The sequence below is a fragment of the Pogoniulus pusillus genome, chromosome 30 (genome assembly GCF_015220805.1).
Source record: "Pogoniulus pusillus isolate bPogPus1 chromosome 30, bPogPus1.pri, whole genome shotgun sequence".
NCBI classification, from domain to species: domain Eukaryota; kingdom Metazoa; phylum Chordata; class Aves; order Piciformes; family Lybiidae; genus Pogoniulus; species Pogoniulus pusillus.
In genome coordinates this window covers 14,248,732-14,270,312 of record NC_087293.1, presented here as the reverse complement: position 1 = coordinate 14,270,312, position 21,581 = coordinate 14,248,732, and the positions used below count along the sequence as shown (strand labels likewise).

General features: G+C 59.3%; 3 protein-coding genes across 4 annotated transcripts; 1 reads left to right on the top strand and 2 right to left on the bottom strand.

The window, feature by feature from the left end:
* Positions 1-33: 33 nt before the first annotated feature.
* Positions 34-7,370, top strand: DDX54 (DEAD-box helicase 54). 2 transcript variants are annotated; one of them, XM_064168437.1, is made up of 20 exons: positions 34-90; positions 809-959; positions 1,042-1,112; positions 1,187-1,372; positions 2,028-2,077; positions 2,196-2,237; positions 2,504-2,599; positions 2,717-2,838; positions 3,056-3,117; positions 3,539-3,670; positions 3,986-4,196; positions 4,635-4,769; positions 5,077-5,298; positions 5,386-5,459; positions 5,556-5,756; positions 5,909-6,054; positions 6,132-6,245; positions 6,333-6,437; positions 6,862-6,965; positions 7,069-7,370. In XM_064168437.1, the coding sequence occupies exons 1-20, from the start codon at positions 49-51 to the stop codon at positions 7,290-7,292; spliced, it is 2,490 nt and encodes an 829-aa protein (XP_064024507.1). In that variant the 5' UTR covers positions 34-48; the 3' UTR covers positions 7,293-7,370. The 2 variants fall into 2 exon arrangements, with proteins under 2 accessions (XP_064024507.1, XP_064024508.1); XM_064168438.1 differs by having other exon boundaries at positions 7,066-7,370.
* A 67-nt stretch (positions 7,371-7,437) lies between these two features.
* CFAP73 (cilia and flagella associated protein 73) lies at positions 7,438-9,478 on the bottom strand. The gene is made up of 6 exons (XM_064168439.1): positions 9,274-9,478; positions 9,031-9,153; positions 8,773-8,964; positions 8,415-8,636; positions 7,961-8,119; positions 7,438-7,877 (listed from the first exon to the last, which is right to left on the bottom strand). Exons 1-6 carry the CDS (start codon positions 9,466-9,468, stop codon positions 7,803-7,805), a joined length of 966 nt encoding a protein of 321 aa, XP_064024509.1. The 5' UTR covers positions 9,469-9,478; the 3' UTR covers positions 7,438-7,802.
* A 1,517-nt stretch (positions 9,479-10,995) lies between these two features.
* Positions 10,996-20,990, bottom strand: VSIG10 (V-set and immunoglobulin domain containing 10). The gene is made up of 8 exons (XM_064168630.1): positions 20,815-20,990; positions 18,728-19,012; positions 14,826-15,107; positions 13,723-14,016; positions 12,695-12,805; positions 12,273-12,285; positions 11,714-11,874; positions 10,996-11,563 (listed from the first exon to the last, which is right to left on the bottom strand). Exons 1-8 carry the CDS (start codon positions 20,897-20,899, stop codon positions 11,493-11,495), a joined length of 1,302 nt encoding a protein of 433 aa, XP_064024700.1. The 5' UTR covers positions 20,900-20,990; the 3' UTR covers positions 10,996-11,492.
* Positions 20,991-21,581: the final 591 nt, after the last annotated feature.

The window sequence follows — 21,581 nt, the reverse complement described above, 5'->3', positions numbered from 1 at the left end:
AGCCCGCCCCTTCCGCTCCCGGCACCGCGTGCTTCCGCCGCCACCGACATGGCGCCGCCGGGCGCCCGCCGCCGGTCTCAGCCAGCGCCGGTACGGGGGTGAGGGTTGCGCGGGGACAGCGATCGGGGCCGGGGAGGGGTCTCGAGGGCGGTGTCACCCGTGTCGCCGGTCCCCACGTGTCGGTATGCTGTTCCCAGTGTCCCCATCACGCCCGCTGCCGGCGTCCCGTGTGTCCGGTACCGGCGTTCTGGTCCCCGTGTGCCAGTGCCCTTCCTCACTGCACCCAGTGCTGGTGTCCCCGGTCCCCATGTACCAGTGTCCCCACTGCCCCGTGTCGGTGTCCCCGATTCGTACGTTGCAGTGTCCCTATTTCGCCCGTGTGCCAGTGTCCCCGCTGTGCCCACCATCGGTGTCCCCGCTGTGCCCACCATCGGTGTCCCCGCTGGGCCCACTATCGGTGTCCCCGGTGCCCACCATCGGTGTCCCCGGTCCCCATGTGCCAGTGTCCCCACTGCCCACTGTCGATGTCCCCGGTGCCCATGTGCCCCATACCGGTGTCCCCAGGCCCCGAATGCTGCTGTGCCCGGTACTGATCTCTCCGGTCCCCGTGTGCCAGAGCCCCTAGCACTGGCATCCGCAGTCCCCGTGTGCTGCTGTCGCCTAAACCAGCGTCCGCAGTCCTCTTGTGCCATAATCCTCGCATGATGCTGTCCCCAGTGCCGGCGCCTCCAGCGTCAGTGCCCAGTACCGGTGTCCCCAGCACTGGTGTCCCTTCCCATCACCGCAATCATGTCCCCGCTGTCCCCAGGTCCCTACACCGCCGTTGCCTGCCTTCCCTGCTGCCAAGGAGGACGATGGCGATGGCGACGGCGATGCCAGCGACGCCGAGCTGGACACGCGGGCCATGGTGCGGGCCCAGAACCAGAAGAAGAAGAAGTCTGGAGGCTTCCAGTCCATGGGTCTGTGCGGGGCAGGGGGCAGCTGTCCCTGCGGTGGAGTCTGTCCCCTGCCCACACCCCCTCACTCTCCCTGTCCCCACAGGCCTCAGCTACCCTGTCTTCAAGGGCATCATGAAGAAGGGCTACAAAGTGCCCACGCCCATCCAGAGGAAGGTGAGAGGTGGGCCCCTGCCCTGGGGCGGTGGTGGCGTGGACGGTGCCCGTGACAGCGAGGTGGTGTCTTGCAGAGCATCCCTGCCATCCTGCGCGGGCGGGACGTGGTGGCCATGGCGCGCACGGGCAGCGGCAAGACTGCCTGCTTCCTCATCCCCATGTTCGAGCGGCTGCGGGCGCCCAGCCGCGCCGGGGCACGCGCCCTTGTCCTCGCACCCACCCGGGAGCTGGCCCTGCAGACCCTCAAGTTCACCAAAGAGGTATGGGGGGGACAGCGGGAGCGCGTGGGGGCAACGAGGGCAAAGGATGCGTTTCTCAGACACAGAATGGCAGACTCACAGACACACCCAGGCTGGCAAAGCTGCTCAGCATCACCGAGCCCAACCTAGAACCCTGCTCTGCAAGATTCACCTTCAACCAGGTCCCCAAGCACCACATCCAAACCACCCTCAAACACAGCCAGGCTGGGTGATTCCGCCACCTCCCTGGGCAGCTCATGCCAGTCCCTGGCCACTCTCTCTGTGAAAAACTTCTTCCTAATGTCCAATCTAAACCTCCCCATCCTCAGCTTGAGGCCATTCCCCCTTGTTCTGTCCCCAGTTCCCTGTGAGAAGAGCCCAGCAGCAGCCTCTCCAATGTCCCTTCTGGTAGTTGTAGCCAGAAATGAGGTCTCTCAGCCTCCTCTTTTTCAAACTAACCACCCCCAGCTCCCTCAGTCACTAAATGGCACCAATGGGATGAGTTTCAACAAGGCCAAATGCCAGGTCCTGCAACAACCCCAAGTGATGCTGCAGGCTTGTGGAGGTGTGGCTGGAGAGCTGCCCAGCAGAAAGGGACCTGTAAGAGGCAAACAATTCAGTATGTCCCTTCAGGTAGCTGTAGACACCTCTGATGTGTTTCGTTTTCTCCCTGCAGTTGGGCAAGTTTACAGGCCTGAAGACAGCCCTGATCCTGGGAGGAGACAAGTAAGCTGTCCCCACGTCCCCACCAGTCCTCACTCCCCTAAAGCCTCCCCAAACCTTTCAGAGGGCTAAGCAGCCCCGTGCCACCTGGCACCACCCCAGCCTCTCTCCCTTCTCACAGGATGGAAGACCAGTTTGCTGCCCTGCACGAGAACCCTGACATGTGAGTAGGGGCACAGGGAGGGGGACACATGGTGGGGAAATGGACCCCCAAGAGCCAACTACCACCTGGACATCACTGGTGTTTACAGCCAGAGTGCCCAATGGATGTGTCCCGGTGTTCCCTTGGAGCATCCTCCAGTGCTCCCTGCGGGAAATAAGGGGCTCCTATTGGATCTTCTTTGTCTCAGCCTTGTGACCTGCACCCAGGGTGGTGTGGGGACACCATCCCTGCCCTGCCTGGGCCTATCACCAGCTCTGTCCCCACAGAATCATCGCCACCCCTGGGCGCCTGGTGCACGTCATGGTGGAGATGAAGCTGAAGCTGCACACTGTGGAGTATGTGGTGTTTGATGAGGCTGACAGGTCAGTGGGGCGCAGGGGGCTGGGCCACGGTGGAAGCAAGGGGTCTTGGAGGGTGGCAGGGCTGAGCATGGAGGGACCAAACAGGTGCTGCCATCTCCTGTGTGCCCTCCTCTGCAGACTCTTTGAGATGGGCTTTGCCGAGCAGCTCCAGGAGATCATCGCCCGGCTGCCGGACGCCCACCAGACTGTGCTCTTCTCTGCCACGCTGCCCAAGCTGCTCGTGGAGTTTGCCCGGGCTGGTGAGGAGCATGGCACAGATGGTGGCTGGGGGGCTGGACCTGGGGGAGCCTGGGAATGGGGTCACAGCCTGGCTCCATGACTGGGCTGAGCCCCAGGCTGGCAGAACTGTGCAGGGTCGAGGCTGTTCCAAGTGGTTGTCCCCAAGTCAGGGGGTGGGAGCTGTGCCAATGGCACATCCCACGTGTGAGCCGTGCCTCTGTGTTGCCCTGTCCACAGGTCTCACCGAGCCTATGCTGATCCGCCTGGATGTGGAGTCCAAGCTCAGCGAGCAGCTCAAGGTGAGAGGGGCCAGAAGGGCTCAAAATGACACAGTCTCAAGTTGTGCCAAGGGAGCTCTAGGCTGGATCTTAGGAGGAAGTTCTTCCCAGAGAGAGTGATTGGCATTGGAATGGGCTGCCCAGGGAGGTGGTGGAGTTGCAATCCCTGGAGGTGTTCAAAAAAAGCTTGGCTGGGGCACTTAGTGCCATGGTCTGGTTGATTGGGCAGGGCTGGGTGCTAGGTTGGGCTGGCTGAGCTTGGAGCTCTCTTCCAACCTGACTGATTCTACAATTCTGTGAGCTCTGTGCCCCTTACTCTCTGCAAGCACCACGCTGTGGTGGCTCCATGCTCTCGAGGAGAGGACAGGGAGTGACAGCATCTGGCGTGGGGGTGTGGCGGGACTGGGGTGTGGCGGGACTGAGCTGTGCCTTCCCTTTGCAGCTGGCATTCTTCCACGTGCGTGGGGATGACAAACCAGCCGTGCTGCTGCACCTGCTCCGCAGCGTGGTGAAGCCCCAGGACCAGACGGTCGTCTTCGTGGCCACCAAGCACCACACGGAGTATCTCAAGGAGGCAAGTGGCAATTGAAGGTGCCCAGTGTGTGCCTCTGTTAGAGGCTGGGCTGCCAGGGCTGCCTAGGACCCCTTCCCAGACCCATGTGGCATCTGAGCTGTAGGCTCTGCCTCTGTTTGCCAGGTTAAGGGAGAAATGCCACTAGATGTGATCACAGAGGTGCTGCCTCTGCCTGTGCCCTCAGGCAGGGGAGAGCACAGTGGGATTTTGGGGATCCAAGTGGGCACTCTGAGCTCTCAGGGCCCTGTGGAGCCCTGTCCCTTGGCTGAAGGCACAGGCCCAGGTGAGATCTGATCTCTCTTTGCCACTCTTCAGCTGCTGGCAGCGCAGGGCATCCGCTGCACTCACATCTACAGCTCTCTGGACCAGACTGCCCGTAAGATCAACATCGCCAAGTTCTGCCAGGGCAAGTGCCCAGTGCTGCTGGTCACCGACCTGGCTGCCCGCGGGCTCGACATCCCCATGCTGGACAATGTCATCAACTACAGCTTTCCTGCCAAGGCCAAGCTCTTCCTGCATCGTGTCGGTGGGTGCTAGTGCCCCTTGCAGGGGGGCACTCTCAGGGTGGCAGGGAGGCTGTGACTGGACTATCCCTTGCCCCCTGATTTTCCATCAGTGTGTCCTGCTGGGCTGGCACTGATGCCTCTGCCTTGGTGGTGATAGGTTTGGGGTGGGAGGTTGCTGTATCAGGAGATAGGCTGGGAAAAATCAGGGGCAGGAATGTTCCTGATCTGCAGCTCTGGGCTGTGGGGGCCCTGGGGGCAGAACTGGTGCCTTCCCTTTAGGCTGGCACTGGTTTTGGCTCTCATTCACCCCCCTTCCCCAGCAACCCAGGGCCAGCCGTACCCAGCTGGTAAACATCACATGTGTGGGCTCACAGGGGCACCAAGGGGCCCCTGCCTGGGTAGGGGCAGGCTGGACTGGCACTGGGTCTGGTTTCCCACTTTCCTGCTCCCCTTGCCAGGTCGTGTGGCCAGAGCTGGTCGGAGTGGCACTGCCTACTCCCTGGTGGCTCCTGATGAGATGCCCTACGTCTTTGACCTCCACCTCTTCCTGGGGCGCCCACTTGTCCTTGCTGGTACCCAGGAGATGCCCACTGGTAAGGCAGAGCTGGTCAGAGGTTTTGGGGTGGCTGCATGGGATGCTGGCCAAGTGGCTTATGTGGTTTTATCCTTGGCCATCACTGGAGCTGATGGTCTCTTGGTGGATACAGAGGGGCAATGTGCTCTCGTTGTTGGGGTGCTGCTGGGCAAGGTGGAGCTCTGGAGGCTCCTGCACACCACAGCCCTTGGGGATGCCGACCTGGCACCACCGAGCTGCCTGCGGCTGTTAGCTCTGCTGTTAGCTGCTGGCTTGCTGCCCACCGCAGGGCCAGCTGCCAGCCAGGTGACAGGGTGCCCCTGCAGATGCTGGCGGGGTCCTGGGCCGCGTGCCCCAGAGCCTGGTGGACGACGAGGAGTGCCTGCTGCTGACGGACCAGCAGGGCTCGCTGGAGCTGCGCAGCCTGCGCCGCGTGGCCGACAACGCCCAGAAGCAGTACCTGCGCTCCCGGCCCGGCCCCGCGCCCGAGTCCATCAAGAGGGCCAAGGACCTGGATGTGTCCCAGCTGGGCATCCACCCACTCTTCCGTGAGTGCCGGGGGGCGCCAGAGAAGGGACCCTGCGCCCCTCGCTGAGGAGCTGATCTGTGCCCCTCTCCCTGTCGGCCTTCCCCAGGTGCTCGCTTTGAAGACACTGAGCTGGAGAGGCTGAAGCTGGTGGACAGCATCAAGGCCTACAAGTCCAAGGCGGTGAGTCGAGACCTGTCCTGGGGCACCAACGGGAGGGAAGGTCCCCGTGGCTGGGCACGCAGCTCACCGGGGCTCCCACTGCCATCCCGGGAGCAGACCATCTTCGAGATCAACGCCACGGCGCGGACGCCGGCCAGCACCGTCATGCGCTCCAAGCGGCGCCGCGACCGCGCCCGCATCGACAAGTACCAGCGCGGGCAGCAGGAGAAGCGGGCAGCGGCTCTCAAAGGGCAGGGGCCGGGCACAGCACCCCCTGCGCCCGAGGAGGGTGGAGAAGGAGAGGAGGAAGATCTCCAGGTAACAGGGCAGGCACAGGGACTTCGCTGTGGGAGCTGCTGCAGGGCAGCTTCAGCTGGGTGCTGGCAGCACCAGGGACCCCAGGCTGTGCCCAGGGGCTGGTGCAGCGACTGGTTGGCAGGCTCCCCAGCTCCTCCACTGCCTCCATTCAGGATGTGTTCTCCACTGTGGTGGGCCAGAAGCGAAAACGAGGCCGAGGGGCAGAAGACAGCCCCAGGAAAAAGCAGCGGCAGCCAGCACAGAGGGACGAGGACTTCTACATCCCCTACAGGCCCAAGGACTTTGAAAGCGAGAGGGGGTGAGTGCAGGAGGGATCCCAGCACTGCCTTGCCCAGGCCTGTGCCAGGGGCTGCTCTCACCAGCCACCCTTTGCAGTCTGAGTGTGGGCGGCGAGGGCAGCGCCTTCGAGCAGCAGGCAGCCGGAGCCGTCCTGGACCTCATGGGCGATGAAAACCACAACCTCAACAAGAGCAAGCAGCTGCTGAAGTGGTGAGTGGGGTCTGGGCATGGGCTCAGGAGGGGAAATGGGGCTCGGGGTCACATTGCCTGGTCCTGCTTCCCTCTCCTCACTCACAGGGACCGCAAGAAGAAGCGATTTGTGGGGCAGACAGGCCAGGAGGACAAGAAGAAGGTGCGGACGGAGAGTGGGCGCTACATCAGCAGCTCCTACAAGAACAACCTGTATCCTGCCCCCTGAGAGCTGCTCCTGGGCATCCATCCCACACTGGGGTGATGGCCTGGGCAGGGAAATGGTCATGGGGGGTTGAGTGAGGGGGAGAGAAAGTGGTTGTGGTGGGTTGAGTGATGGGTAGGGAAGGTGGTTGTGGTGGGTCAAGTGACGGGGATGGGAAAGGGAAGTGACCATGGTGGGTCGAGTGATGGGCAGGGAAAGTGGTCATGGTGGGTTGAGTGATGGGCAGGGAAAGTGATCATGGTGGGTTGAGTGATAGGCAGGGAAAGTGGTCATGGTGGGTTGAGTGATGGGCAGGGAAAGTGATCATGGTGGGTTGAGTGATGGGCAGGGAAAGTGGTCATGATGGGTTGAGTGATGGAAAGTCAGGCAAGGGACAGTCACTGCAGGTTCCCTTAACCCACTCCACCCCAGCTATGAAAAGTGGAAGCAGAGGTACAAGGTTGACGAGCGGGATGAAGATGAGGCGGATAGAGGCAGCAGGGAGCAGTTCAGGGGGAAGCACAGGCACGGGCACGGTGAGTACCTGGAGCAAGCAACAGAGTCCCCTCAGCATCCTCCTCCCCACCACCCGTCTCTGGCCTGCCAGCTGAGCCCGGCTGTGTGCCCCGCTCTCAGCAGGGCCAGGGCAGCCCCCGGGCCGGGGCAGGGTGCGCTCGGAGCTGAAGAGCAAGCAGCAGATCCTGAAGCAGCGCAAGAAGGCAGCCAAGCAGCGGTTCCTGCAGAGCGGGGGCCTGAAGCGGCTGCGGGCCAGGAACCGGCAGCGGGTGCAGGAGCTGCGGCAGATGGCGTTCGGCCGCCGCCAGGGAGCCGCCAAGAAGGGCAAGCTGAGGAAGAAGCTGTAGGGGAGGAGGATGTGCCCCAGGGGCTTCCCACCCACGCCTGGGCCGGGGAAGGAGGTGGTAAATATTTGGCTGATTTTACATCCTGACTCCTCTTTGTTCTTGCTGCCAGTGTCACGCTGGGGCAACTCTCCCTCCTTGGGCCACGTAAAGCAACCAGGTCCTGCAGGGGTTTATTTTGACAGGAAACACCTTTGGAGATGCCAACAGCCTGAAAACAGGCAGTAGTTCTCCCTTCCTACACGGCAGCCTCTGCCCTTTGCGGGAGGGTACTGCAGGGGTTGAGGCTCTGCCCCTGTGCCAGTGTGGTACCGTCTCGCTGTGTCCTCTCTGCCACTGCCATCCACATCACCTCTTGTCGTAGGGGTTCTCAGCAGTGGTGAGGAGCAGCCTCCATCCCCAGGGTGGTCCTGAGGCCCAGCCTAGGAGTGGGTGATTGGCTCTAGGGGCTTCTCCTGGCTTGAGGGCACTCTGGTACCCCTGTGGGCCCATGCTGGTGGCAGCAGGCAAGCATCAGGGACGTGGCTCCAGCTGCTTGGGGCAAAGCTCAGCGCAGATGGCAGCCAGGTCCTGCATGCAAAGCAGCACCTGTGGAGGCAGGGACCTTGATTGCCACAGCCTTCCAGGACGTGACTGTGTCCCCTCCAGCCCCACCACCTGAGGGTGCTGACCGTGTCCAGCTGAGCTTCAGTGTCCTCCAGGGCTGTGTCCCCAGGGACCTTGAGCCAGGTGGTGGTGAGCTGGAAGAGGTTCAGCACTGCCAGCTTGATCTGGTGCAGCAGCAGGGTCCTCTGAGGTGCCATGCTCTGGACGTGGGCCCAGCAGGGCTCCTAGGGGGCAGCAACAGAAGGCCCTGGGCTGCCCACAGCCACTGCCCCACATCCCCTGCACCCCTCCTGCCAACACGGGGGGGCCTGGGAGTCCTGGCTGCACGTCCACCACCATGCCCAGCTGCTGGTGGTGCTTTCTGGGCACATAAGGACCCCCAGGTCAGCCCAGGGGGTGCAGCCCTGCTTACCACTACCACTGTGTTGGGCATCTCTCCTCCACAGCATGCTCTGTGTCCATGGCACTGCCCCTGGCACTGGGGGTGGGGATGCTTGGGCACTCCATGTCACCCCTTACCTTCTGGATCACATCATGGGGGGCAGCCTCCAGGCATTCATGGAGTTGGGGCACCTCATTGCTGGTGCTCAGGAGCTTGTTGTCAACCTTCTCCTGGTGCTGCTGGAGCTGTGCCCAGCCCTCGGCCAGCTGCTCCTGCTCGCCTTCTGCCTCTCGTGCCAGGGTTGCCCATGACCTTGACAGTGCCTCGAAATGGGCCAACAGGGCCAGGACATCCTGGAACTGGGCAGTAGGCAGGGGGTTAGGAGGGTGCAGGCCCGGGGGGGGTGGTCTGTCACCCTGGACAGGGCTGACCCTTCACAAAGGCTTCCCTGGGGCCATGGACCGTGGCACCACAGGGCAGAATGCCTGAGCTCACCTGCCCTGCCCTGGCCAGCACGGCCTGCAGGTAGTCACTGAAGCCCTGGAGGCTCTGCAGGCGCAGGGCCAGGCGGTCCCTGTGCTGCAGCAGCCCCTCCAGCTCCCGGAGCAGACGGGCAGCCTTGGCACCCTGCTCTGCCGCCTGTGCCCGCTCCTTGTCTGCGTGCTGCAGAGCCTGCTCCTGCCTTGCCTATGGCACAGGGACAGGGTCAGCAGGGCACTGATGCCAGCCCCAGCCCAGCCCCTTTCCTGGCACCTTCAGGAAGGCATCATATTTGAGAGCAACATCCTGGTACTGCTTCTCCCTCTGGCCTAGCTGCTGCCGGCGCTGTGCCAGTTGCTCCATCCTTTGCTGAAACTCCTGCAGGACCACAGCGTGCTGAGGGCATCGCCCCAGGCCAGTGCACCCGAGGAGGGGACAGCTGCCAGCCTATGAACAGCTGGAGATGTGCCTGCCAGCTGTTTATCTGCTATGGCACACCACAGCCAGGGCTGCAGCCCCCAGGAAGGGCTTGGGGGCTGCCCTTACCTCCTGCTGGCTCTGCAGTGCCCGCTCCACCTCTGCCACCTCCCTCCTCTTCAGCAGCAAGCGTGTGGAGGGCAGCAGCGTGGCACCATCCCACACTGGCACTGTCCCGCCATGGCTCATGTGGAACTTGTTGTATCTGGGTGGGGAGAGCCCAGGTTGGGACATCAGCCACTGTGGCATGGCTGGATGGGGCCCTCTGCTTGCCAAGGCTTGGCCCTCTCTGCCTTCAGCCACCTTCCCTGCATTGGAAGTAGAGGCTGGCATTCCAGAGGGGCATCCCAGGGAAGGACAAGTCACAGCACAACCTCAGCTTTCTGATCAGACTCTGGGGGATCTGCCTGCCTCCTCCCACTGCCTCCTTTCCAAAGGTGGCAGCAGGAGCTGTGTGAAAGCCACCCAGGAGTATGTCAGGCACCTTGGTGGCACCCAAGCATCCTGCCACCTCTGGATGGTGTGCAGGTGGCAGTGGAGCCCTGATACCCCAATCTCTTCTCCTCCCTGACTGCCCCTGCTGAGGACACACCACAGCCCTTTGCCTAGGCACCCAGCACCCACAAAGTGATGCCCACCCTGGCTGTGGCACCGTGGGGGCCCAGCAATGGGAGCAAAAAGCAGGAGACCACTGGTGACACAAGTGCTGGCCTCATGGCTGAGCCCTCACTCCCCTCCAGCCAGCAGCACCCCCCATGGCAGCCAAGTGCCCATCCTTTGGGGAGGACAAGGGGCCCCTCACTCACAGCTTGTCCTGGAGAGCCGGGCACAGACACTGCTCCCTGTCGAAGGCCATCTGCCTGGTGCCACCTCTGTGCCCGCAGGAGGTGGAGGAACTGGGCAAGGGCAGCCGAGACGGTGGCAGCACAACACTGTTGCCAGGGCAGCCGCAGGCTCCCGCAGCTCCCTGGTGTTTGCCTGGCATGGCTGCAAGCACTGCCTGCGAGGGGGGGTGCTGGGCATAGGGGCACGGCGCCAAGGCTCCTCCTCAGGGGCAGCTTGCAGGCTGGTCCCACCCTGGCCCCTCAGAACCCTCTGCTCAGGCCCCATTCCTCTTCAGGGAGACACAGCCAGGCCCCAGACTCTGCCTCACAGAGTGCTCGGGTCAGGACTCCCCTCCAGCTCACACTGCTCTTACCTTCACCCCTTCACCCACCTCTCCACGTGCCCCACCAGTGCTTCTCTTCTCCCTGTGCCCTCAGGTCCCCTTCATTGTCCCTCCCTGTGCTCATACCCCACCATTACCCTCCACATTTCTCCATCCTAGGCACTCCTTCACTCCCCACTTAACACAGCTGATTCTTCTGTTCCCTTTGCAGAGCTCTCCACTCCCCTCCACCCTGCTCCCACCCTGCAGCTGGACCATTCCCACCCACACAGGAGGATCTGCTCCAGCTGCCTCTGTGCACTCAGAACTCTCAGCACACACAGTCCCTCCCCCCGGGCCCTGAGTGCCTTCTCAATCCCTCCCTTGCCCCTGCAGGGTGTTCAGACCTGATCTGTCCCTCTACCCCCTCCTGCATGCTCCGGGCTCTCTGTTACCCACCTCCACAGCTGTCCAGATCCCCTCCCTGCAGATCCTGCTCCACTTATCCCCTCCTTGTCTAAGCTCCCTCCACACTTTCCATCACCACCAGGCATTGCCCTCCAAAGCACACTGCAAGGCACAGATGCTTGGACACACAGCAACACTTCAGAGAGTCAGGGGTCAAAACATTTATGATAAAAGCAAGGCAGCTCCCCTAGAGTCAGCATCAGCTGTGTCCTCACCAGCCAGCCATGGTTTCCTTCGTGTCCTGGCACCACTGTGGCCCTGCAGTGGCTTTGTCCACCACACTCCCCACAGCCCCAGCACTGCTCATGGTGACTGAGCCAGAATTCCCCACTGGTATTCAAGTCCTTCATACACATCAAGGCTACTGGGAGCCACTTCCCGAGCTCTGCCTGAGCTGGGTGACACCAGGTTCAAAAGGACACCTGAGACAAAGAGGAAGGTGAAGAGAGGGGCGGGGGGGAACAGAGAAAGGAGTCTGAGGAAGGCTAGAGAGAGCTGGGTGAGTGGAGAAGGGAGCGGGGAGGCACTGGCCAAAGCAGCCTGATGCAGGACACTATCGCCTTGTGGCTGAGCAGAGCTGATGAGAACGTGCTTGATGCTGGGTGTCCAGCTGGAGCTGTGTGTGCTCCCCGAGGGATGGAATCTATGAGCCTTGTGCCTCCTCTTCCCTTGCTGCATGCAGAGAGCCTCTGCCACGCCGCTCGCCGGCGTCACCTGCACGGGGCAGAGAGCAGCAGCAGCTCAGCAGGATGCTCTGCTGAGCAGGCTCCTCCCTCCCCAGCAGCTGCTCCTGGCACATCCACAGCTTAGCAGTTTGAGCAGGTGGCTCCTGCCCAAACTCAGCTGGCAGGCATCAGGGCTCACCTTCTGTGAGGCAGCTGAGGTAAGCACCCTGGATGCTGCTTCCATTGACCAGTGCCATTACTTTGTGCTGGATGGAGCTGCTCGTGGCTTCCTCTTCCTCCTTCCCCTCATCATCATCTTCGGAGTCCACCAGCACTAGGACATCACCCAGGCCTTGATTCCTGTGAAGAGCAGAGCAGGCTGAAGTGGGATGAAAGGCTGAGGACAGCCTGCCCTGATCTCTCCCTCCAGCCTGCTCCTCCCAGGGCTCTGACAACCCTGCACACCAGAACGGCCAACTCTGGTGGGCTCCTCCAATCCCACACCAACACCCCCAGCGTGGTGCCTTCAGCACCTCAACCCCAAAGCGATGCTGCCGCTCCTGCTGTGCTGCTAACTGCTCCCCACAGCCTCCTGCTCCTGCACCCACACCGAGTCTCATCCATCCCCACCGTCCCCTTCCTGCTGCAGGCACAGCTCTAGGGCTGGCTCCTGCCTCCCAGGTGGCTTCCCTATCCTGCAGGGAGGTCACCTCTGCCAAATGCCACACGGGATTGAGCTGAGGAAAACCAACACTCACCTGAAGGCAGCACCTGAAGAGGAGAGAAGGGAAAACACAGGATTAGAAAGTGGCCCAGAGCAGTCCCCTGGGCTAGTTTTACTGCACAGCCCCTGCCAGTCCCACCTGTTGTGGTAGGATGGTCTCTGGTAGCCACCTGCAGAGGCATGGATGTGAAGGGGACCTGTGCATGCACACAAGGAGAGCAGCAGAGAGGTCACCAGCAGTGGGGAGAAGGTGAGGGGCAGGTGCCTGAAGCATTCAGCTGGGGAAGGACCTCGTGTTTGCAACCCATCTGCCTCCAGGGTTTTCACCAGGAGCAGGATGAGGCCCGAGGGCTGGGGGGATTGTCACAGCACAAGGGACACACCAGGCAGGGATAAAACCAGCCCAGCCAAGGAAGGAGTGAGCCCTCCTTGGCTTGTGCAGAGGTGAACTCCTACCTGTCAGGAACAGGAGGGGATTGTAGTACAAGATCAGCCCAGTGACAGTGAGAATAACCAGCAGGGACAGGACCACCACTGCACCCACCACTCCAACAATGTTCACTGGCTCTGCAGAGAGAAGAGACAAGGGAGGCCAGGTTGTCACCAGCCTCTGGGGGAATAAGCAATCCTTTGTGCAGCCCCAGTGCTATCTCAGCCCCCACTTCCCTTCACTGCAACAGTTCCACCAGCACAAAGGGTGAGGGTTTCAGACACTCAGGATTGGTTGATACAGAAAACATCACAGCAAGGTCGCTATTTCTGTGCCCACATGCAGTGAATCAAAGCAAACCTACTGCTGCCCAGTGCACCTTGAGCAGCTTGGCTCTTGGAGGGGCTTCTCTGCACTCACAACCTCCAGAGGGGACCAAGGATGCTCCTCTCTCAGACCCATTATGCTAAGGAGAGGGAATTAGGCCTTTTCACCCTGTATCTAGAGTGGTTATGAGAGCAGGGAAAGAATCAACAGGCAAAAAGGGCTCTCAGCAGCAAAAGGAACACTTTGGGGGCTTGCCAGTGGCTCCAGTGAGCTGTGTCATTAAGGGCCTGCAGCATAACCCACAATGAGCATCTGAGGGAGTTGGAGTTGTTCAGGCTGGAGCAGAAGAGGCTGAGGGAAGACCTCATCACTCTCTACAACTACCTGAAGGGCATGAGGAAGGGACAGCCTCTTCTTGGTGACAAGCAACAAGACCAGAGGAAATGTTTCCAAGTGGCACCAGGGGGTATTCAGGCTGGGTATTGGGAAATATTTCTTCACTGGAAGGGTTATTAAACACTGGAACAGTCTGCCCAGGGCAGTGCTGGAGTCACCATCCCTGGGGGTGTTCATGTGGCATATGGACTTGGCACTTTGGGACATGGTGCTGGGTCAAAGGTTGGACTGGATGCTCTTTGAGGTCTCTTCCAACCAGACATAGCCTGTGATTCTGCGTGCCTGACTGCACCTCAGGCCCTGCTGCAGCACCCCCAGCAGCTGCACTCACGCTTGACAGTCAGGCAGATGAATAACTCCCTCAGCCCCACCGGGTTCTGGGCTTTGCAGACGTAGCAGCCACCGTCGGTGCCCTGGGAGCAGTTCTGGATGGTGAGGTGGGACACGTTGCCCTCCTGGCTGATGAGGTACCGCCCTCCAGCCTGGATCTCCGCCTCTGGCTGGGCGATGCCTCGCAGCCAGCTGAGCCTGGCGGCTGGGGTGCCCTCGGTCACTCGGCAGGTCAGGGTCACGTTGTCACCCACAAAGCAAGTCTTCGGGGGCTCCGATTCCAGGGAAGGGACTTCTGAAGAGCCCAAAGAAGGGAAGAAAAGGAAAAGGAAAGAGTCAAGGAGGGAGCGGAGGAGCTGAACGTAAGGAGCAGGCAGGCGGCGGCTGATCAATAATCATTAACAGAAGGAAGTCGGACGGGCGCCTGGGGCTGCGGCACCCTGCAGCTGGCATTCAGCTCCCGCAGGAGACTTCGGCAGCCCTTCAAGGAGCGATCCCAGCAACCTCCGCATCGCTCAGCCCCCTTTTTGACACCTGTCTTCACGTCTCCAGGGAAGGACAGCCAGAGGGGAGACAGCAGGAAGATGGCAGAGAGGTGAAAGGCAGCCCAGGCTTTTTGTTTGGGATTAGCAGAGCTCCTGTGTGGCCCTGACAGCCCTTGGAGGAGAAATACAGCTCAGGTTTTCAAAAGCCACTTCAGTCAGGCCCCTCAGATGCTTGAAGGGGCCTGTGGGCACTCACAACCCTTCTGCTGCAACCCCAGAACTGCCCAACTTCGTGGCGAGCTGAGCAAAGCACCAAAGGCACTTCTCAGCTCCACGAAAGCACAAGTGCTTGCAGAGGGGACAAGCTTGGTGCAGGGAGGTTTGCTCGCCCCTGAAAATGAGCCAAACAACTCACGAGCAGCTACGTTGTGAAGGATCTCACCTGCAGGACTTCAGTGCCGCGGGCAGTCACCTCGGCACAAGCCAAGCCCTGCCACGCTGCCTTGGTAGCATCTCCCCCTGCATCCCGGCTGGTCTGACCGCTGCTGTAGTGCTCTGTCTGGCTGCCCCGCTGTGAGCAGGCTCATTAGCAGTTAATCAGGTAGGCAAATCAACTCACTTATCTCCACCGTGCAGGAAGGCTCCTCCTGCCTGACAACGTGGCTCCCCACACACTTGAACACTTGGCGGTGGGACAGGTGGGAGCTGTTCAGTGTCTCCACGTGGGTGTCTGAGGAGCTGGAGGAGCTGATCACCCAGCTTGAATTCTCCAGATCGTGCCCCTCTTCTCTCCAGTGCAGAGTGGGGTGGGGGTAACCCCCAGGCCAGCTGCAGAACAGCTGCAGCATCAGCCCCGACGAAGAGGTCTCAGCCCAGCACTTTGGGGCTGACTCTGGTGGATCTGTCAGCAAGAACAGCACATAGTTACACACAGTTCCAGGTCACAGTTTTCAGCATTTCAGGCCTGGAACCCCCCAAGTGCTCATGTTTGCCATCATACCCCTTCAAAACCTTCCTAGTTTCCTTCCCTGTCTTACTCCGTGACCTCCATCCCACAGCCCCAGGGGAGCAGAGCTCTGTGTGACAGCCAAGAGGAACCACAACAACCACAGCCAAGCCTTGAGACACAAGGGAGGAACAAGTTACTGCCACAGCTTTACCCAGTGGAGGTGAGATAAGCACCCCAAAATGTAACAGGAGAACAAAACCTCCACAGAATCACAGTATGTCAGGGGCTGGAAGGGACCTTGAAAGATCACCCAGTCCAATCCTCCTGCCAGAGCAGGATCACCTGTACCAGATCACACAGGAATGCACCCAGGAGGGTTTGAATATCTCCATAGAGGGAGACTCCACAGCTCCCCTGGGCAGCCTGCCCTGGGTCCTCACACCACAGCTACAAGGGGGTGACACCGATTCACCCAACTTGGGAACAGGGCTCTGCCTCTCCTTTCATTGAAACAAGCTCTTAGATCTCCAAAGTGACCATGGAAAGCAGCAGAGCTCTTGCCCAGGGACAAGGAATCAGCTTCTTGGAGTCAACAGCTCAAAACCTCCCCAGCAAGCCCAGGCTGCCGCAGAAGGTAGAGACCTCAACTTCAAAGCTCTGCCCACAGGCAGTCCTGGTGGCTCCAGCTCGCAGGGTCAGGGCCATGGACGTGTGCCACTGAACTCAAAGCAAGTGTCCTCCACTCCTTCCTGGCATCATTGTCACTGCCATGTGGTGCCAGATGGTATTACTCAGCACCACGCTCTGTGTCCACAACAGGCTGCAGCCGTGGGGACAAACTCCAGCAGGGAACAGAGGTAGGTAAGTCACTGCTGGCCTCCTGCCAGGGTCACCTTACAACCACTGTGACTCTGTTTGCTGTTCAAGCACAGAAACAGCTAGGTGATGGCAGAGGTGGGTCAGCAGCCAAGAGAAACCCAAGAGCAACTCCTTGGTGCAGAGCAGGACTCATGCAGCTTCATGCAGCCTCCTTCCCATCAGCTGGCTCCACAGGCACAGATTCACAGACGCCTTCATTTGACACACTGTGACCCTGTGGCTGCCTTGGCTTCTTCAGCACTGAACAAGTCCCACTGGGAGATCAGATACTGCCAAAGCAAGCCCCACACCAGAGGTGTCAGAAGATTGCCTGCTGGTTGCCTTGTGGAGTGACTTTCCAACGGCAGGAGTTAAAAGCCCAGGTCACCCTGTGAGCTACCACAGCGAACCTTCCTGGGGCTTAGCTTTCCAGGAACTACAGACCTGCACTTTGCATGATCTTTGAAACCACTCAGCTCTGCCAGGAAAGCTCTCTACAACACCTCCTCTGTCCTAGTTCTGGATTGGCCCTAACTGATCTTGAATCCTGGCTGTGATTAATAAAAGCAAACTCTCAGCCTCAGCCACCAGAAACTGCCCCATGTTGAGAGGTAGACTAAGCCCATCCAGCCAGCCAGAGAGCTGTGCTTGTGCTGGTTTCAGGAACACACCTGAGGCCATCAGCTTTACATTCCCCAGGCTCTGGCAGTGTAACTCCACTCTTCTGCCTAAATGTCAAATCTTTGAAGGAGATTTGTTCCCCAAATGTTGATAAACCTAAACCTCCAACCCTCCTCAATCAAAACATGCGTGAAAAACACCTCAAGCCCACAAAGGGCCAACACCAAACTGCACACAAATGTGCCCACACCAGGGGAGCTGGAACTAAATGATCTTTCAGTTCCTTTACATACCCAAGCCACTCTGTGAACCTCTGCCAAGGAATCCCTTGAAGGTGTGCAGCTGCACTTTTCCTTCACACCATGTGCTTGCCACCCAAACCAAACACGGAGCAGCAGCTTCAGGCAGGCCTGCACCTGTCCTGCTGTTAGAAGGTTTACTGTTTATGGGGGGGGGGGGGGGGAGAGGTAGTGTTAAAATGCAGCTTTAAGCAGCTTTTTGGTACAGCCCTTGAGGTGGGTTGAAGACTGTCAGCTGGTGACTCCCACACGGAGCCTACAGGAGGCTGAGGGGCTCCAGTAGCAGTGAAAATTAAAACTCAGGGCCCACACTTCTAGTCTGAGGTTGAGAAGCTGCATCTTCTGCCTTTTGCTGATGCTTCTTCTGATCTAAAGCACCACCAAGAAAGACCTCTCTCATCTATTTAGGGGCACGCCAGCATCTGACACCACCTTTGGGAATTAATTGACATTAATTGCATGCCAATAAATGAAGTTTAGAGTGCACCAACACCTGCCATGCCATAAGGACCCTGCTCATGCCACAGGGATCTTGCTCATGAATGCATTGATTTCAAGCTCTCGATTTCAAGCTCCCCCCCACCCCACAGCTATATTCTCTGAATCAGCCTGAGGCTCAATTCCTTCACTCTAGTCCCTCCTGTGACCCTCCAAATTCCACCTGCACAGGCTCCTTGCCTCAGGAAAGGAATTTTCATTCGTGTGAGCTTCCAGAGATTTAATCTGTGCACGACAGGTACAACTTTTACCACACAACCCCTTCACCAAACACCAAGAGGGAAGGAACACCCTGAAGGCAAACAGAAAACAGGTTTCTCAGAGGGCAGGTGATGATGGAAAAGGCCAGCAAGGAAAGCCAAGTGAACGCTGAGTGCCAGTGAAACAGCCAAACTGGCAGCAATATTTCCCTCTTCTCAACCCTATAAATGGGCTTGGCTGTTGTAAAGGACAGCAAGTCACAGCCCAGCTGCGAGAGGCCACAACCTCTGTTGCATTTGATTCTGCTTGTGGAAGAAGCCAAGAGTGGTACCAGCCTAGACCTGAGCTCCCTGCTAATCAGGAAGGAGACATCTGGGTAAGGTAATTGTTCCCCAGCAGAAGCAGAAAGGGTCTGCAGTGTGCTAAGCAATTCATCTAAGCACTCTCTAGCTTGACCTTCCACCCATACAGTGAGGACTTCTAAGAGAATGAATGAACAAAGCAGGGATGGGAAAGGGAGAGAACACCAAAAGATACCAAAAGACTGGAAGTAGGGCCTAGGGACACTGCTCCCAGAAGCAAATCTGAGGAATGTGGGGATTCCATCAAAATCAGCAGGCTGCATTGTAAGGCTTGGCACAGACAGCTCCTCAGCTGAGGACCCCCCACCCTCACACCAAAAGGGTGGCAGCAGGGAGCAGCACAGCTTATCTATCCCAAACAGATATTTCAATCAAGGGGGGGGGAGGGTGGAACCAAGACAAGTGAGGAGCAGCCTTCATCACAAGGTTTAAGAACACTCAAGTCATCCAGATTCTGAGGGCTGCAACAGCATATAAATCTCTCTCAAAAAAACCCAGTACACCAGCACCAGTGCAGGCAGAACTGAAGAGACACAGCAGGTGGCATTTCACCCTCTGTGGCACACCTCTTGGTGCTGCTGCTCAGCAAGTGCACAGCAGTAGCAACCTGATCAGAGATGTTGCATGATAATGTCACCTTGCCCCCTTCTCACACTGTTTTTCCACCAGTGCCAGATGGATCTGGAGACCTGTGAGACTGGGGAAGACAGTGACAGACACAGGACAGACTTACTGGCTACTACAAGCCGGACCCTATGCTCATGGTCTGTCTTGTTCAGCACCTCCTTGCAAGTGTAGTTGCCTTCGTCCTGCAAACGCAGCTCTGTGATGCGCAGAGAGCTGTTGTCAACCAGGGAGAAACGGACGTCTGGGGGGAAGGTGACCCTCGAGGAGAAGAGTGGGGGGAAGGAATGTGGATCCCCTTGAAACCAGACCACCTCGGTTGCTTCTCTGGAGACGTTTCGGCATAAAAGCAGGATGCTCCCTCCAACCTTCCCAAAGACCACTTCCTCTGTTCCTGCAAACCAAACCAGAGAGTGTTAGCCATGTAGGGAACAAGGAAAGCCTTCCACAGAGAATCAGAGAATCAACCAGGTTGGAAGAGAGCTCCAAGCTCAGCCAGCCCAACCTAGCACCCAGCCCTGGCCAAGCAACCAGACCATGGCACTAAGTGCCCCAGCCAGGCTTTGTTTGAACACTTCCAGGAACAGCGACTCCACCACCTCCCTGGGCAGCCCATTCCAATGCCAATCACTCTCTCCAGCAAGAACTTCCTCCTAACATCCAGCCTAGACCTCCCCTGGCACAACTTGAGACTGTGTCCCCCTCTTCTGTTGCTGGTTGCATGGCAGCAGAGCCCAACCCCACCTGGCTACAGCCTCCCTGCAGGTAGTTGTAGACAGCTCTGTCAGCAACGACCTCCACATCTGACATACATCAGCCCCCTTGTTAGGGAGGCTTTTGTCAAAGGATCCTGAACCTGAGCAAGAATTTTTTCCCTGTGGGGGTGACAGAGCACTGGAACAGGCTGCCAGGGGGGTTGTGGAGTCTCCCTCTGGAGAGATTCAAGAACTGTCTGGATGCATTCTGGTGTGATCTGCTCTGGGTGATCCTGCTCTGGCAGGTTCTATGTCGATTGGACAGGGCTGGGTGCTAGGTTGGACAGGATGGTCTTGGAAGTCTCTTCATAGAATCATAGAATCAACCAGGTTGGAAGAGACCTCCAAGATCATCCAGTCCAACCTAGCACCCAGCCCTATCCAGTCAACTAGACCATGGCACTAAGTGCCCCAGCCAGGCTTTTCTTGAAGACCCCCAGGGACGGTGCCTCCACCACCTCCCTGGGCAGCCCATTCCAATGCCAATCACTCTCTCTGGGAAGAAATTCTTCCTAATATCCAGACTATATCTACCCTGGCACAACTTGAGACTGTGTCCCCTTGTTCTATTGCTGGTTACCTGGGAGAAGAGGCCACCCCCCACCTGGCTACAATGCCCCTTCAGGTAGTTGTAGACAGCAATGAGCTCTGCCCTGAGCCTCCTCTGCTGCAGGCTGCACACCCCCAGCTCCCTCAGCCTCTCCTCATAGGGTTTGTGCTCCAGGCCCCTCACCAGCCTTGCTGCCCTTCTCTGGACATGCTCCAGCACCTCAACATCTCTCTTGAATTGAGGGGCCCCCAACCTGGTTGTTCTATGATTTGATGATCTTCTTCCCCTGACATTCTGTGATCCCTGAGGTACGCTCGGTACAGGATCAGGAAGAGGGACACAGCTTAAAAGGCTCAACAGGATAGGAAAGAGAGGCTACTTCTGCCCGAGAGAGGAAGGCAGCAGCCAAGTGACCTGAAGGAGCTAGGGATGAGCGATGTCCTAGCACCGGGTGACAGCAGTTTCCGTGCTGGGACAGCTTTTCCCTGGACCACTCACCCGAATGGCCTCAACCCTGCGCTCCTCAGGGGGGCACAGGGTACAGGACAGGGAAGCCAAACCCGCCTGATACCAGCAGTCGCCAAGGGAGAGGACACGGCCGCTCCTGTCCTGTGTGTGCCTCTCCTACCCTCCCTTTCCACTGCCATATGACACCAGGACACCCTGCAGCCGGCTCCGGGAGCTCCCCTGCCCGCCGGCCCCTCGGCACTCGCCCGGCTTCACTTCCAAGGGTACCCGGACCCCTGAGCGCACAGAAAAGTGCTTTTGAACGCAGAAATCCAGGTCGGGGCCAGCGGGGAGCTGCCCTCGGGCGCCCGGCAGACCGAGGCGCGGCTCTAGGGGCCACCCAGGCGCGGTCGCCGCTCCCCTTTCCTCTCAGCCCCCCGCTACCTGCGGCATCCCGGCGCGGCACCAGCCTCCAGATGCAAAGGGCGAAGAAGAACCGGGCTGGCGGTGTCCCGCCGGGCAGCCGCATCGCCGTGTGCCTAGGGAGGCGGTGCTACCTGGCCTCCGCCCCGGCCAGCGGGCAGGGGAAGGCAGGCGGGCGGGCAGGTGCGGGCAGTAAGGCGGGCAGGGGAAGGCAGGCAGGTGAAGGCAGGCGGGAGGGACCGGCCCTGCCCGCCGCCCGGGGCCCGTGACGGGGTCATGTATCAGCCTCCGCCATCTTGGACGGCCGCCATCTTGGGGGCGCCCCCCGGCCCCCGCCGCCATCTTGGGCAGCCCCCTCACAGGGGCCCGGCGCCGGTTTCGCTCCCCGGTGAGGCCAGCACTGACCCCGGGATCCGGGCCAGGGATCGGGAGCCTGTTACAGCGAGGAGAAACACTGTTAGCGCAAGGAGAAAGATTGTTTCCAGTGAAGGTTAAAAGCAGAGCCGTCTGCCCAGGGGACCTTCCATAGGTCTGCCCCTGAGACACCCCAAAAGCTGTGGAAGCAGGGAAAAACAGCGATACACGACTGCGGCACAGCCAGTGGTGAAGGACTCTGCCACAGCCTGTGTGACTGTTTGGTACAGAGCACAAACACAAACGAAATCGGCAGGCAGGGCCCTAAGCCAAAGCTGGGAAGAAACAGAGCACAGACTGAAGCGGTAGTGAGAGGAGAAAGCAGACAAAGGTTTTCCACCAGAAGTGACTTATTAAACACTCCTCAGAGACAA

Bases quoted from the DNA above. Each gene is read 5' to 3' on its own strand.
- DDX54 (XM_064168438.1), top strand. From the start codon at position 49: ATGGCGCCGCCGGGCGCCCGCCGCCGGTCTCAGCCAGCGCCG. The intron at 91-808 runs GTACGGGGGTGA...CGCTGTCCCCAG, and splicing joins GCCGGTCTCAGCCAGCGCCG to GTCCCTACACCGCCGTTGCC. The intron at 1,113-1,186 runs GTGAGAGGTGGG...GGTGTCTTGCAG, and splicing joins CCACGCCCATCCAGAGGAAG to AGCATCCCTGCCATCCTGCG.
- CFAP73 (XM_064168439.1), bottom strand. From the start codon at position 9,468: ATGTCCCAACCTGGGCTCTCCCCACCCAGATACAACAAGTTCCACATG. The intron at 8,120-8,414 runs GTAAGGGGTGAC...GCTGCCCCCTAG, and splicing joins CCCATGATGTGATCCAGAAG to GAGCCCTGCTGGGCCCACGT. The intron at 7,878-7,960 runs GTCAGCACCCTC...CTGCCTCCACAG, and splicing joins CTGAAGCTCAGCTGGACACG to GTGCTGCTTTGCATGCAGGA.
- VSIG10 (XM_064168630.1), bottom strand. From the start codon at position 20,899: ATGCGGCTGCCCGGCGGGACACCGCCAGCCCGGTTCTTCTTCGCCCTT. The intron at 15,108-18,727 runs GTAAGTCTGTCC...TCTTGCTGACAG, and splicing joins GGTCCGGCTTGTAGTAGCCA to ATCCACCAGAGTCAGCCCCA. The intron at 12,806-13,722 runs GTGAGTGCAGCT...TTCTCTCTGCAG, and splicing joins CATCTGCCTGACTGTCAAGC to AGCCAGTGAACATTGTTGGA.